Consider the following 12742-nt stretch of genomic DNA (forward strand, 5'->3'; position numbering starts at 1 on the left):
TTTAATTTGGCTTTCAGTGTCATATTTGTAGATAATAAATTTTCTCTGTCCTTTGAGGAGATTAATGTCTTTCTTTTTTTTAACAGTGGATGCATTTAAAATCAGATATCAGAAAGCAATATTCCCTTTATTACATGTTTTTCTTTAGAAATGATGGTGAAATGGATCCCACCTATTTTAGAGAAAGATTAAGGATTTAAAAGAGACAGTGATTTTCAATTTTATGACCTGCCCTTGATTCCCTACAAGAGTTTCAAAGGTGTTTGCCGGCCAGTAATTCCCCTCCCATGGATGGGTCACAGTGATTTCCTACTCATCAGCCTGTACCGTGGAATGGAGATAAAGTGATGATTACAAAGCTCCCTTGAAAAGGGAGTGCCTCTTATAATGACCCAGACTCACTGTAGATGTCTTGGCATTCATTCCTGTATGAAAGACTGAAAGTAAGGTCTGGGCCTTACCCTTATCCAGTAATGAACATGAAAGATAAGTCAGTGTCTTCATTTTTGAAGTCTAGAGATCCCTTAAAAATATTCGGCCATTGAAATGGTAGGAAAAGGCCAGGCACGGTGGCTCACTCCTGTAATCCTAACAACTTTGGGAGCCCAGGAGTTTGAGACCAGTCTGGCCAACATAGCGAGACCCCATCTCTACAAAAAAAATCAAAAAATTAGCCAGGTGCGGCGACACCTGTTAGTACAAGCTACTCAGAAGGCTGAGGCGGGAGGATTGCTTGAGCCCAAAGGTCCAAGGTTGCAATGAGCTATTTAAAAAGAAGAAGAAGAAGGAGGAGGAGGAGAAGAAGAAGGAGGAGGAGGAGGAGGAGGAGGAAAGAGAAGAGAAGAGAAGAGAAGAGAAAAGGTAGAAAAAGGGAAAGGAGGCAGAAATGGTTATCTACCCGGGCTCTCAACCTATGCATCTCCTACTTAGTTTAACAGAGTTAAAGAGAAGAGTCGAGTTTTCCAAAAAGAAGGCTTGGTAAAGGTCATTCTTGGTGGGAACAAGACCAAGGGAATAGAGTACAGCTTTTCACCTCCCTAAGGCATCCTGTAGATGTGATGAGAGGAAGGCAGTTTTAAATGTGTGCCTTTTATTGACTCGGGACTGCCATTTTCCTCTCAAGCTTTCCAAATATGTCTCTTTTCAGTGTTTCTTGTGTAAATAGCAAGGCTTCTGTTTTAGGGATACTTTTGTTCATTATTTTCTGTTCATTTAAGCTGTTCCATCCTCTAGGGGAAAATGAGGATGAAACAAAGTCCTCATCCTTGTGAGCTTACTCGTTAGTGGGAGCGACAGGTAATAAGCCTATGAATGTGTAATGTGATGTCGGGCAGGGACGGGGCACTGAAGAACCATCATGCAGGGTCATGGGAGGAGCGTGGTGGTGATGCCTCTCTATCCTCAAGGAGACGTGTTACTAAAGTGGCCACAACAGATACAAAACCCACTGCACGACCCCTTTTTATCAGCAGCGCTCCGTTGTGCAAGGCTGGATTATCCAGCCTGGTAATTATTCTGTCCTTCCTCTTGTCGCCTATTCTCTCCGCACACCTACTCACCCCCAGCCATGTGCTACTCACACAAAACTTGTATCCCCAAGTCTAGAATTCAAACCCCCTCCCTGTGTGTTCCATAATAGCGCTCATCATGGGACTCTTCACAGCAAAATTCATAGCAAGAGAGTAGCTGGATTGTGTGAACATCTGTTATCCTTGCTTTTTGTTATAAAAATATTATAGTCCACGGTTTTTAAAATTTGCGGTATAAATTGCATTTCATAGTCAGCATATACATCTACAGAAAAAATGATGGGCTTTGCTGATTCTCCAGGAGAAAACAACGTGGTTCATGGAAAGAACACAGGCCCTGGGTGGGAAGACCTGAGTTCACATCCTGCTGTGATCACTGCCGAGTGATCACTGTGTTCTCAGAAACCTCATGTCCCCAATTCATAAACAATCAAGATAATAACAATACCCTTCTTAACTCTGCAAGTTTTTGTGGTGATTAAATGAGATGATGAACATTTACAACACACTTTCATAGGGCACTAAAGGACCATCTGCAGTAGCCATGTGGTGGTTTTGAAAGATGCTCCTGCTCCTTCATCCTGAGCTGTGGAACCCGCTGGTATCTTTAAGACATTGTGTGGAAATATTCCGAAATGGTGCATCTGTCCAACATCTTGTGAACATCATGGAATGCTGTTCGGTTTCTGCATGTTCATCCCTATTACATTTGTCAAGAAAATGACATTATTTGGTGCTACCTAGGTGATAGGGAGCAGAAATTCATCTGTTTTTCCCCTGGAAAATAATTTAAGGCCTTTGGTCTTTGTTTAAATTCATTATAGAATGTTAGTATAGGAGGAAACCATATAGACCTCATCAAGCTTAATGACGTCACCTTACAAAGCAGCCTAACTTTGGACAGTCTGAATTAAAGTGGGCTGACGGCCTGTGAGTATAGAATTGGAAATTGGAATATCATAGGCTCTCTCTGTTACCTCTTCTGTGCACACACAGTCCTGGAATGAAGGCCACACGGTACCAATGTGCTCTTGCTTGCATAGATCTCTGTGCCTTAGCTCCTTGAGTTGTCTTCTTAGGAAAAAGACCTCTAGAGCACTATTTCCAAAAATCCTAATGCTCCTTTCACAAAGATAATTTCCCTACAACAGCAAGACTCTATCTAAGGGTCAGGGATCCTAATTTTAGCAAATTAAGTAGTTGAAAATGTAATGTGGTGTATTCTGATTGTGTGTGACTTCAATTCAAATATTTGATCAACTTATCCATCAGTTCCAAACACATGTGCAATGTAGAGGTAGAGGCAGGAAGATCATCAGCCTCTGTCTTGGAGAGGCTCACAGTTAATTGGCGTGGGGGGTAAATGCTTAGCCTGTAATTATAACATAATGTGGCAGATGCTATAACAAAGCTGGAAACAGAGGCTATGGATGTGCAGAGAAGGGACTGATTTCCATTGGAAAACTCAGAAAAGGATGCTCAAATGAAATGAGATTTGAGTCATCTCTGAAAGATAGGCAGGATGCTCTCTCTAGGCCAAAATCTGAAGGGTGAGTTCTGGGGTGGAGCAACTGCAGGAGCAGAGGGAGGAGGCAGGGAAGTCCACAGGGTACTTGGGCAATGGCAAGTGGTCTGATATGGCTGGAACCCTAGGAAGATGCTAAGGAATAATAACAAATGAGATTGAAAGGAGTTGGGGGGTCAGATCGTGAGGCACCTCTTAGTCCATGCTGTAGAGGGTGGAGTTGATCCAGTTTACAATGAGGCTTTTCCTGGCTCTTTTGATTAGGAGAATTACATGATCCGACCAGTTTGACAGCAGAATAGAGGATGGACTGGGTGGGTGGGGAGGGGGAGGGTCTGGAAGAAGATTAAAGTTTGCAACCATTGGGGGACCACTACTTCTACATAGGCAGTGGTATAGTGACATCAGTAGATCAGGTCCTGTAGTCTGATGGCCTGAATTCAGTGTCTGCACCCCTCTGGTTGTGTGACCTTGGCCACGTGCCTTTGCATTTTCCCATCTAAAACGGGAAGATCACAATAGTACCTATCTCTTAGGATCCTTGTGAGGCTTAAGTGAATCAACACGTGGGACAGTGTGAGCATTTAGAAATGTTAACTTCCATCATCATCTGTAATAATCCAGTCAGAATGAACAAAGGTGGCCGGGCACGGTGGCTCACGCCTCTAATCCCAGCACTTTGGGAGGCCAAGGCAGGTGGATCACAAGGTTGGGAATTCAAGACCAGCCTGGCCAAGATGGTGAAACCCTGCCTCTACTAAAAATATAATAATTAGCCAGGTGTGGTGGTGGGCACCTGTAATCCCAGCCACCTGGGAGGCTGAGGCAGAGAATTGCTTGAATCCGGGAGGCGGAGGTTGCAGTGAGCCAAGATCACGCCACTGCACTCCAGCCTGGGTGACAGAGTGAGACTCCATCTCAAAAAAAAAAAAAAAAAAAAGAATGAACAAAGACTCCATCTCGGAGGTTAGGATGAGATTCCTCATGTTTACCTGCGGTTTTAGAAGCTAGTTAGCCCTTAGGAAGAGGGAGGGTGAACACAACCCATGTGCAATGAAGTCCATTTGAATTTGAAGCCAACTAAATGCTTAATGCCAAAGAATGTTGATGTGAGTGATCTAGAATAGATTTTATTACACGAGTCAGCAGTTCCTGTTGATAGGTACTCTGGAAGATGTGACTCTCTCAGACCACTGAGTGTCATTCAGTAAATCACTGATCTGGGCAAAGAATGAGAAAACCTGTTTCACTCAAGCGTCAGCCTGGAGCTCTTGCATTCATGGGGTAACTAACAGCTCAGGAACTGAAGGCAGGAGTGCAAGTAACTGAGTAAGTAGAACCCCACGAGCATCAGCATCTTGTTGCAGCCCCCAGAATGCCAGCCTCACACCTGATAAGTCAGGAACTCACATGAGAGGATCTGGACAGTTCTTCATCATTCAGCGAATGCTGCAGATTCCTGATAATTAATACCTAAGTGGCTCTTGAAGAGACTCACATGGTACAGTGCTGAGAATGCAGCAAGCAGCAAAGCCACTGTAGATGCTCTAGGCCAGTGGCTCCTAATCTGGGATGATTTCTGTCCCCCTGTCCCCCAGAGGACATTTGGCGATGTCTGAAGATTGTTTTGGCTGTCACAGTTGGAGGAAGTGCTGCTGGCATCTGGTGGGCAGAGGCCAGGGGTACTGCTAAGTGTACTACAATGCACAGGACAACCCTCAAAGCAATGAATTATCTGGCCCAAAATGTCAGTCATGCCTGTGTTGAAAAAGCCTGGTCTAGAGCAACATTTAACCAAACTGTGATATCTGCATCATTGGTGGTACAGAAAATGAGTTTAGGACAACCTTTTATTAGTTTTAATATTTTATTGAATATTGTATGTACTTATGCATATATCAATATTGAAAATATATGTATTACAAATATAAAAATATATCTTAACATGTTATAAACCTATATGATTTACATACAAAACCTGTTATTACAAAGATATCATTTGCTTAGGATGAGGTTACAATAGTGTTTAAATTTTTAAAAAATACCATACTGACTTAAAAAATTACAAAGTAAATAATAGTGTAAATGGACTTCAAAGATGCCATACACAAAAAAGATTAAGGAGGTGGGAGTATAATCAAGGTTTAGAAAACACTGGTTCAGATCAGGGCACAGAAAATTTTTTCTTTAAAGAACCAGATAGATAGTAAATATTTTCAGCTCTATTGCAACTCCTCCACTCTTCTATTTTGGTGCAAAAGCAGCCAAGGTGAATCGGTGAATGGATGGGTCTCCTGAACGCCCTGAGTATTAAACTCAGTGCCCCAGGAGTGGCCTGGTCATGGCAGGGTAGAATACTTTTACCTACCCTAGTTAGTAGGACTTAAAATAGTTATAAATAATGATGCCCATTTTTTACACACGTTGTTGACAAGGTATGATATTTCCTCCATCTTGCCTGGGTACATTTAGTCAGGTGTGTGTTTTATCAAAGGACACATCTCATAAGTATCACAGTTCAACTTTTGCATGCAGAATTTGTAATAGAGTAGGTTCAAATTTCAAGCCCTTCCTTTACTAACTGTGTCCTTGTGGGCCTATTCATTACCCTTTCAGAGCTTCAATTTCCTGCTTCATAAAATGGGGAGAACAGCACCTGTCCCATACGGTTGCTGGAAAGGTGAAATGCAACACTGTGTGTGAAAATTACACATTTAGTAAATGTTCTCTCTATTCACTCTCCCTTCTTTCCTTCTCTCCTTCAACTCTTTCAGTTATTCATTGAGGATGCCCTTTTTGTCATTGCCATTGATAAAGATGCTAACCAAGTCTAGAGCACCACATCCCTGCAGCACACCACTAGATGCCTCCCTGAAAATTAAAAAAACATCCCTTAGTTAATGCCTTTTGAACATGTTTTGCTGACTGCTTACAAATATATCTAAATGTCAGTCATTCCAGCCCATATTTATTTCATTCGGCTAAAGCAATAGACAATTACTGAGCATCTACTTTGTGTCAGGCACGATACTAGGCACTAAGCATAGTAATAGGAACCAGATACAAACAGAAGATGTGGCTTCTGCCCGACAAGGAGCCTACAGCCTTGGGTGGTGAAGAGAAGATAGTAAGCAAACAGATGATCATGGTTTTCACCCTTGAGGACTCTCTCCCATAAACACAGGCAAGGCATTGACTGAGACAAGTATTGAGAGAGAAATAGGAATGAATGAGGTGAAGATGGTTTGGGAACACATTCCAGGCCAAGAGCATTGAATGCATAGTTGCAGGTGATCAAGGGGTCAATTGTTTGGAGACAGAAGTAAAGAAGTGGGAATGAGTCTGGGTTAATAATTTGGGCCAAATTATGTAGGGTGTGGCAGGCACGTGACATTATGTTTAAGCTACTGTTTGCAGGCTAATGGTTTTCACCTTCCTTTCGGAATGAGAGCCTGTATTTAGAGCAGATGTAGGTAATAACTATATTATAAAAAAAACTCGTGCTACAGAGACTGATGTTCTGCTGGGTGTCTGTCAGCAGCAGGGCACAGGCCACATGTCATAAGATGCTGCATTTGAGTTGATTTGGTCCTTTGCCTCAAATAGTACAGTTCATGATGCGTTAACTGAATTTTCATTTGCATCACTCCTAGAGCAGTAGTTTTGTAGACTTGAGAGGCATTCAAAGTTCTCATGGGTGAGGCTCTTAGATCCGAGTTTTAGAAAGCCGCTCCGACAACTCTGGAGACTGGACTGAAACTGAGCCTGCTTTGAAACCACTTGGAAGGCCATGTCTGTCAATAACCAGTGAGGGTCTCATCTGAGGCCGTGTCAACAGGCGACTTCACATGCACCAGCCCTACAATTTGGCCAATGTCAAGAAGAGAGTAAGTGGCAAAACGTGGACTCAGATCTGTCTGGACTCCCCAAACTGAGGCCACATATTAACCTTCCCAGCCTCCTTTTCAGCTAACTTCTATACTCTCCTTTCTTTTCTTGCTCTCCTGTGGTTCTCCATAGTTACAAAAGGGGTGGGTTTATCGGGGCATTTGTCTTCTTCTCAGGACTCTTCCTGATGCATAGTTGGCATTCAGTGGATATTTATTAATAGAATGTTTTACAATTCTTTTGGTGGATTCACCTAGCTTCATGGAAAACTACCTCCTTCATTCTTAAGGAAAATTAGGCATTCAAGCACATGCTAGGGTTCACACATCAATAAGATGACCTGATTGGCCCCAGAAGTCTTTAGCTGTTTCTCTAGTGCCCCAACAGGCAGTCATTGGCCACCTGACCAATCCCTATTTGACAAACCCAGTAGCATGGTACCTGGTACCTTTCAAAGTAGCCAGCTGTCCTCCATTTAATCCCATCCTATGCAAGAAGGTCTCTCGCTGCCCATGTATCTTTGAAAGAGAGGAAACCACAGCCTCTTGTTGATTACACACTACCTATGAGGTGGAGTTTCTTATCTTCCTTTGCATTTTTCTCTCTTCTTTATCTTCTTGAATCAACTTGGAGCCTTCTACCTTAAGGAACTCATACTCTCTAGTTTCCAACTTTTTTCCTTAAAAGATTCTTCCCACCAAACAAGAATCTATTGACTGCTTTCATCCCCAGCTCCCGGCTGCTGTTATCCCCAGCTCTGTGCCTTTATAGGAACCATTGCTAATTAACCAAAAAGTAGAGAGAGGAAAAGACAGGATTCAGGCAAAACATGAGCCATGGAATTACATTTTTTGGCCTCTTCCATCCTTACTTCCTATAATACCCAATGTGGAAATCCAAGCGCAGTTGGAATGGAGTGGCTGTCACTGATAAAAGGGCTGCTTTGCAGGGTGGGCACCAAGTCCCTAGCCCCACTTTCATCACCCTTCGCCACCCTGGAGGCCATCTATCGTGTACTTCACCCTCCTGCTCCCATTGTCATTTGTATTCAATTAGGTGGGAAATGGACCAACGTAAACCACTAATGTGGTAAACCACTAATAAGATGCTGCATTTTGTAAATACGTGATTTAATCCTATTCAGTAGTTGGCTTTTTTTTAAGTTGATTTAGTTCATTGCCTTGAACATCATAGCTCATAATGTGTTAACTAGATTTTTCCATTTGTGTCACTGAAGAGTTCTGTGAAAAATACAAAGAGAAAAACAGCTCTTTGCAAACAATGGAAGGAAGGAAGTTAATTGAATTTACATTAGGCATAGCAATAATTTAAAGCGTAATTGAAAGTTTCAAAGGAGAGGCATGCATTCATATGTCATAAGTCAGATTTCTTTTGGATAAAATATTCAAATGTAGGACTTACTGATATATAATATAACCTCATGCTCCATTTCCTTAGGCATGTCAAACACTTTTGGATGGTAAAATGCATTGAGTTTCCTGTATTTAGAAATTCCTTAAATGAAAGATATAAATTCCACTTCCAGTTAATCTGAAAAAGAATTACAAAATTTAACTATGGTTTCTGGCTTCATATTCTATGATTCTTACTAGATTTCATGCAAAGCCTGTCATAAAAAAGGGTTCTAAGTTACTACATAATCCTCAGCTAGAGGATTAAGAAAATAATTATTTTATTTTTGATGACACCCATGTAGTAACTTTCGAACAACAAACTTGTATAGATTTTTTTTTTCTTTTTGAGATGGAGTCTCGCTCTGTTGCCAGGCTGGAGTGCAGTGACACGATCTTGGCTCACTGCAACCTCTGCCTCCCAGGCTCAAGTGATTCTCCTGCCTCACCCTCCCAAGTAGCTGAGACTACAGGTGCGTGCCACCACACCCAGCTAATTTTTGTATTTTTAGTAGAGAGAGGGTTTCACCATGTTGGCCAGGATGGTCTCGATCTCTTGACCCCATGATCCGCCTGCCTCGGCCTCCCAAAGTGCTGAGATTACAGGCATGAGCCACCATGCCCAGCAGTATAGCTTTTTTAGTTAACAAAGATATTTGATCCAAGTTGGTTCAACTTAAGAGGTGGAACCAAAAACATCATCCTCGATGCCTCTTAGAAAACTGACCTGCAAAATATCCAGACTGGCATTACTTGTGGCTCCCTGTGGGAGAGAACTTTCTCTAGGTCATCGCTAACAATGTCATGCATGGGTCTCCAGCCTTGTGTCCATCCCCCTCTTCCCTTTCTCAGCATCTCCAGCCACAGCATTTCAGTCTTTCACACACTCAGTCCCTATTAGTCGCCCTGTGTAGCTTTAGAAAACTAGAACCTCAATTATTATCTTTCTCTCCTGAATCTGTAGATTCACTATCAAATTAATCCTTTACCCTTGCTTTTAATTTTTTTTAATTATGGTAAATACAGATAACATAAAATTTGCCATCTTAACCATTCTAAAGCATACAGTTCAATGGCATTAAGTACGTTCACATCATTGTGCAACCATCACACCACCCACGAGGAGCCTATCCCACGCCACTATTCCCATCAGGAAACCGTGCCGTCTTAAAGTGATTCCCTGTAAGGTGAGCAATGGAACTTTACTTGCCCAGTAGACCCTTTGTCTCTTAGGGATGGGCAACTGAGTTTTAAAATGGTTTTGATGCATTTATATAGCACATTAGCCAAAGTGAATTTCCTCTTTCCTCCTTGTCTTTAAACAGCTCTGAGCAGCGGGTCCCCTGTTCCACTTCTTACCACAGCTCTGGGTTGCACTCGGGTGATGGGGTCACCAAAGCAGGACCTATGGGCCTTCCAGAAATAAGACAAGTGCCAACTGTTGTGATTGAATGTGATGACAATAAAGAAAATGTGCCTCATGAGTCAGACTACGAAGACTCTTCTTGCCTGTATACAAGAGAAGAGGAGGAAGAGGAGGATGAAGATGACGACAGCTCATTATACACCAGTGCGTTCATCTTAACTCATCACCAGGGGTGGGGAAGCATGCCATTGTGGAAAGGCAGCAGAGAGCGGACCCAGCAGCCCAGCAGTCTGGGTTCTAATCCCTGCTCTGGTGTTGACTGGTCCTGGGTCGTAGGGCAGCTTAGTCTACCTGTTGGGGCCTCAGTTCCTACATCAGTAAGAGGAGAGGGTAAATGTCCTCTAAATGCCCTCCTTAAATTCCCTCCTAGCTCTAAAAATTACTGCCACCTCCTACCTCTTTAAATGGCTTCTTTGTTGCTTCTCTTAGGATGCAACTTCTCCCCCACCCAAAAAAAACTTTCAGAAGTTTAAAACTCTGTCCCTGTCTAGCAAACACTCAAATACTACTCACTGTGTATGCAACAAATTCACTTTTTAAGCATACCTCAGCAACTTTAGAAGGCCTCAATTTACATTTCTTATTTATGACCTTTAAATGTGCCAAGAGACAAGAGAAGAAATGAAGAAAGCAAAGTTCAAAACCTATCACTCTGGCCATGAACAGTAAATAAATTTTAGTTACGTGAGTACAGCCTGATATTTGGCCAACTTTTTAATAAATGAACTTATGAGAATAGCAACCATGCCTTGAACATGTACTGTGTGCCTGACAATGGGCTACGGTTTTAATCTCTCACCTACATCTCACAACAACCCTGAGGCATGGACACTATTGCCTCATTTTACAGATAAGGGCAGAAAATGGAGAGACAAGGCGCTGGCCCAGGGCCTCACGTCTGCTAAGGGGCAACGCTGGGGTTTGATGCGGGCTCTGTCACATTCTGAAGCTCATGTTCTAAAACTAGTGGAGGAAGAAAGAAGAAAAGCACTGCTCAATCAAGCCCAAAGCCATCCTCAGACTTGTTGCCTGCTGGCGTTTTCTCTTGCTCTCTACTTACCAGGCTTCAAATAGCTGGCTCCAAGTAAGACCTGGCGAGCTATGAAGGGATCCAAGTGATGTCAAGGAAAGAACCACACAGGGCAGCCAGAGACCTCAATGATCCATGAATGGAAGGAGCAGCTGCTCAGCCCCTGTTTGCTGTTCAGTATCCAGAGAATTAAATGTTTCATACAGGGGTTTCTCAACCTCAGCACTCCCGGCATTTGGGACCAGATAATTCTCTGGTGTGGGGCTGTCCTGTACACTGTGGGATGTTTCCAGGCATCCCTGGCCTCTGTCCGCTAGATGCCAGTAGCACCCTCTGCCTGCCACCTTAGTTTTGACAACCAAAAATGCCTTGGGATTTTGCCAGGTGTTCCCTGGGGAGCAAAATCACCACAAAATCACCACTGGTTGAGAACCACTGATTTATATCAGATTTAGGGAAGCCCTGCCTCAGCTGCTCAGAAACCCTGGGGTTGAAAAGAAAAAACCCATCCCAGGATACTGCGTGTTTCAAAGCCCTCACCTCCACTCCCACCCCCAACCAGCCCCACTTTGTCCACCTACCTTTTTTCTCCTTCACGTCCCCCAAGCTCCAGTGTAGTTGATCTTTTCTGTCTCTTGAGATTTCCTGGTGTAGCCTTCACCGCTGAACTTCTGCAGACACAGATCCCCGCCCACCTGCTGCCTGTTGGACTCTCATCTCTGCTTCAGGTGTCAGCCCCTCCTCCTCGTGAAACTTCCCCTAGTTGCTAAAAGCCTCTGTCCTATCTCCCCCTTTGCAGTCCACTGCACCCCACAGCCAGTCCTGCCCTCCTTTCTGATGTCGCCTGCATGCTAGACATTCCTGGAGAGCAGACACCCAATCACAGGTTCCCCATGTGCTGTCCATGTGCCCCACACAGTGCTAGGGGTAGAGTGTGTGGCAATGGCAGGAACTCTAGGAACTGAGGCATTAACCACTTTCAGGTGTTAAAACCTTGATGACTTCCTTCCTGCCTTGTATCTTATGACCCAGGGTTGGCCCTGTGGGAGCCCAGGCAGATATGTAAGCCTTAATTGACTCATTTCTGTCTCCTACAGGCTCCCTGGCCATGAAGGTCTGCAGGAAGGACTCCTTAGCCATCAAACTCAGCAACAGGCCCTCCAAGCGAGAGCTGGAAGAAAAGAACATCCTTCCCAGGCAGACGGATGAGGAGCGGCTGGAGCTGAGGCAACAGATTGGCACCAAGCTCACCAGGTAGGACAGCGGCACCCTCTGCCTCCCTGGCAGTGGGCCTTTAGCTCTCCAGGTTCTAGCAAAAGAATTCGGTCTCGGCCGGGCGCAGTAGCTTATGCCTGTAATCCCAGCACTTTGGGAGGCCAAGGCAGGTGGATCACATGAGGTCAGGAGTTCAAGACCAGCCTGGCCAACATGGTGAAACCCCATCTCTACTAAAAATGCAAAAATTAGTCAGGTATGGTGGCCTGTAGTCCCAGCTACTCGGGAGGCTGAGGCAGGAGGATTACTTGAATCCGGGAGGTGTAGATTCCAGTGAGCCGAGATCGCACCATTGCACCCCAGCCTGTGTGACAGAGCAAGACTCTGTCTCAAAAAAAAAAAAAAAAGGAAGAGACAATGGAAAACATCCCATTTTGTCTCCAAGGTTGTTTCTATAGTGCCCTCTCCTTTATTTATCCAAATCTTGGAAAATTCACTTGATTCAAGGTTCAGGGAGAAATTGAGAGGCAGGTTTCCAGGGAGAATAATCATCTGTAGAAAAGACTCCATCATCTGGCCAGGCACGGTGGCTCACACCGGTAGTCCTAATACATTGGGTGGCCAAAGTGGGCAGATTGTTTGAGCCCAGGAGTTTGAGGCCAGCCTGAGCAACAACGTAAAACCCCATCTCTACATAAAATCAAAAATTAGCCAGAT

The 12742-nt window shown here is 43.8% G+C and overlaps 1 protein-coding gene across 8 annotated transcripts in view; it reads left to right on the forward strand.

The window, feature by feature from the left end:
- The window catches only part of PHACTR1 (phosphatase and actin regulator 1), a 574931-nt gene that overhangs the window by 503172 nt on the left and 59017 nt on the right, over window positions 1-12742 (forward strand). For all 8 annotated transcript variants that reach the window (XM_024928986.4, XM_034961452.3, XM_034961451.3 and 5 more), the window contains 2 exons: window positions 9680-9924; window positions 11908-12064. In XM_024928986.4, the coding sequence (XP_024784754.2) occupies window positions 9680-9924; window positions 11908-12064 (402 nt within the window). The remainder of the gene's footprint in view (window positions 1-9679; window positions 9925-11907; window positions 12065-12742) is intronic.

Source organism: Pan paniscus, chromosome 5 (genome assembly GCF_029289425.2).
Source record: "Pan paniscus chromosome 5, NHGRI_mPanPan1-v2.0_pri, whole genome shotgun sequence".
NCBI lineage: Eukaryota > Metazoa > Chordata > Mammalia > Primates > Hominidae > Pan > Pan paniscus.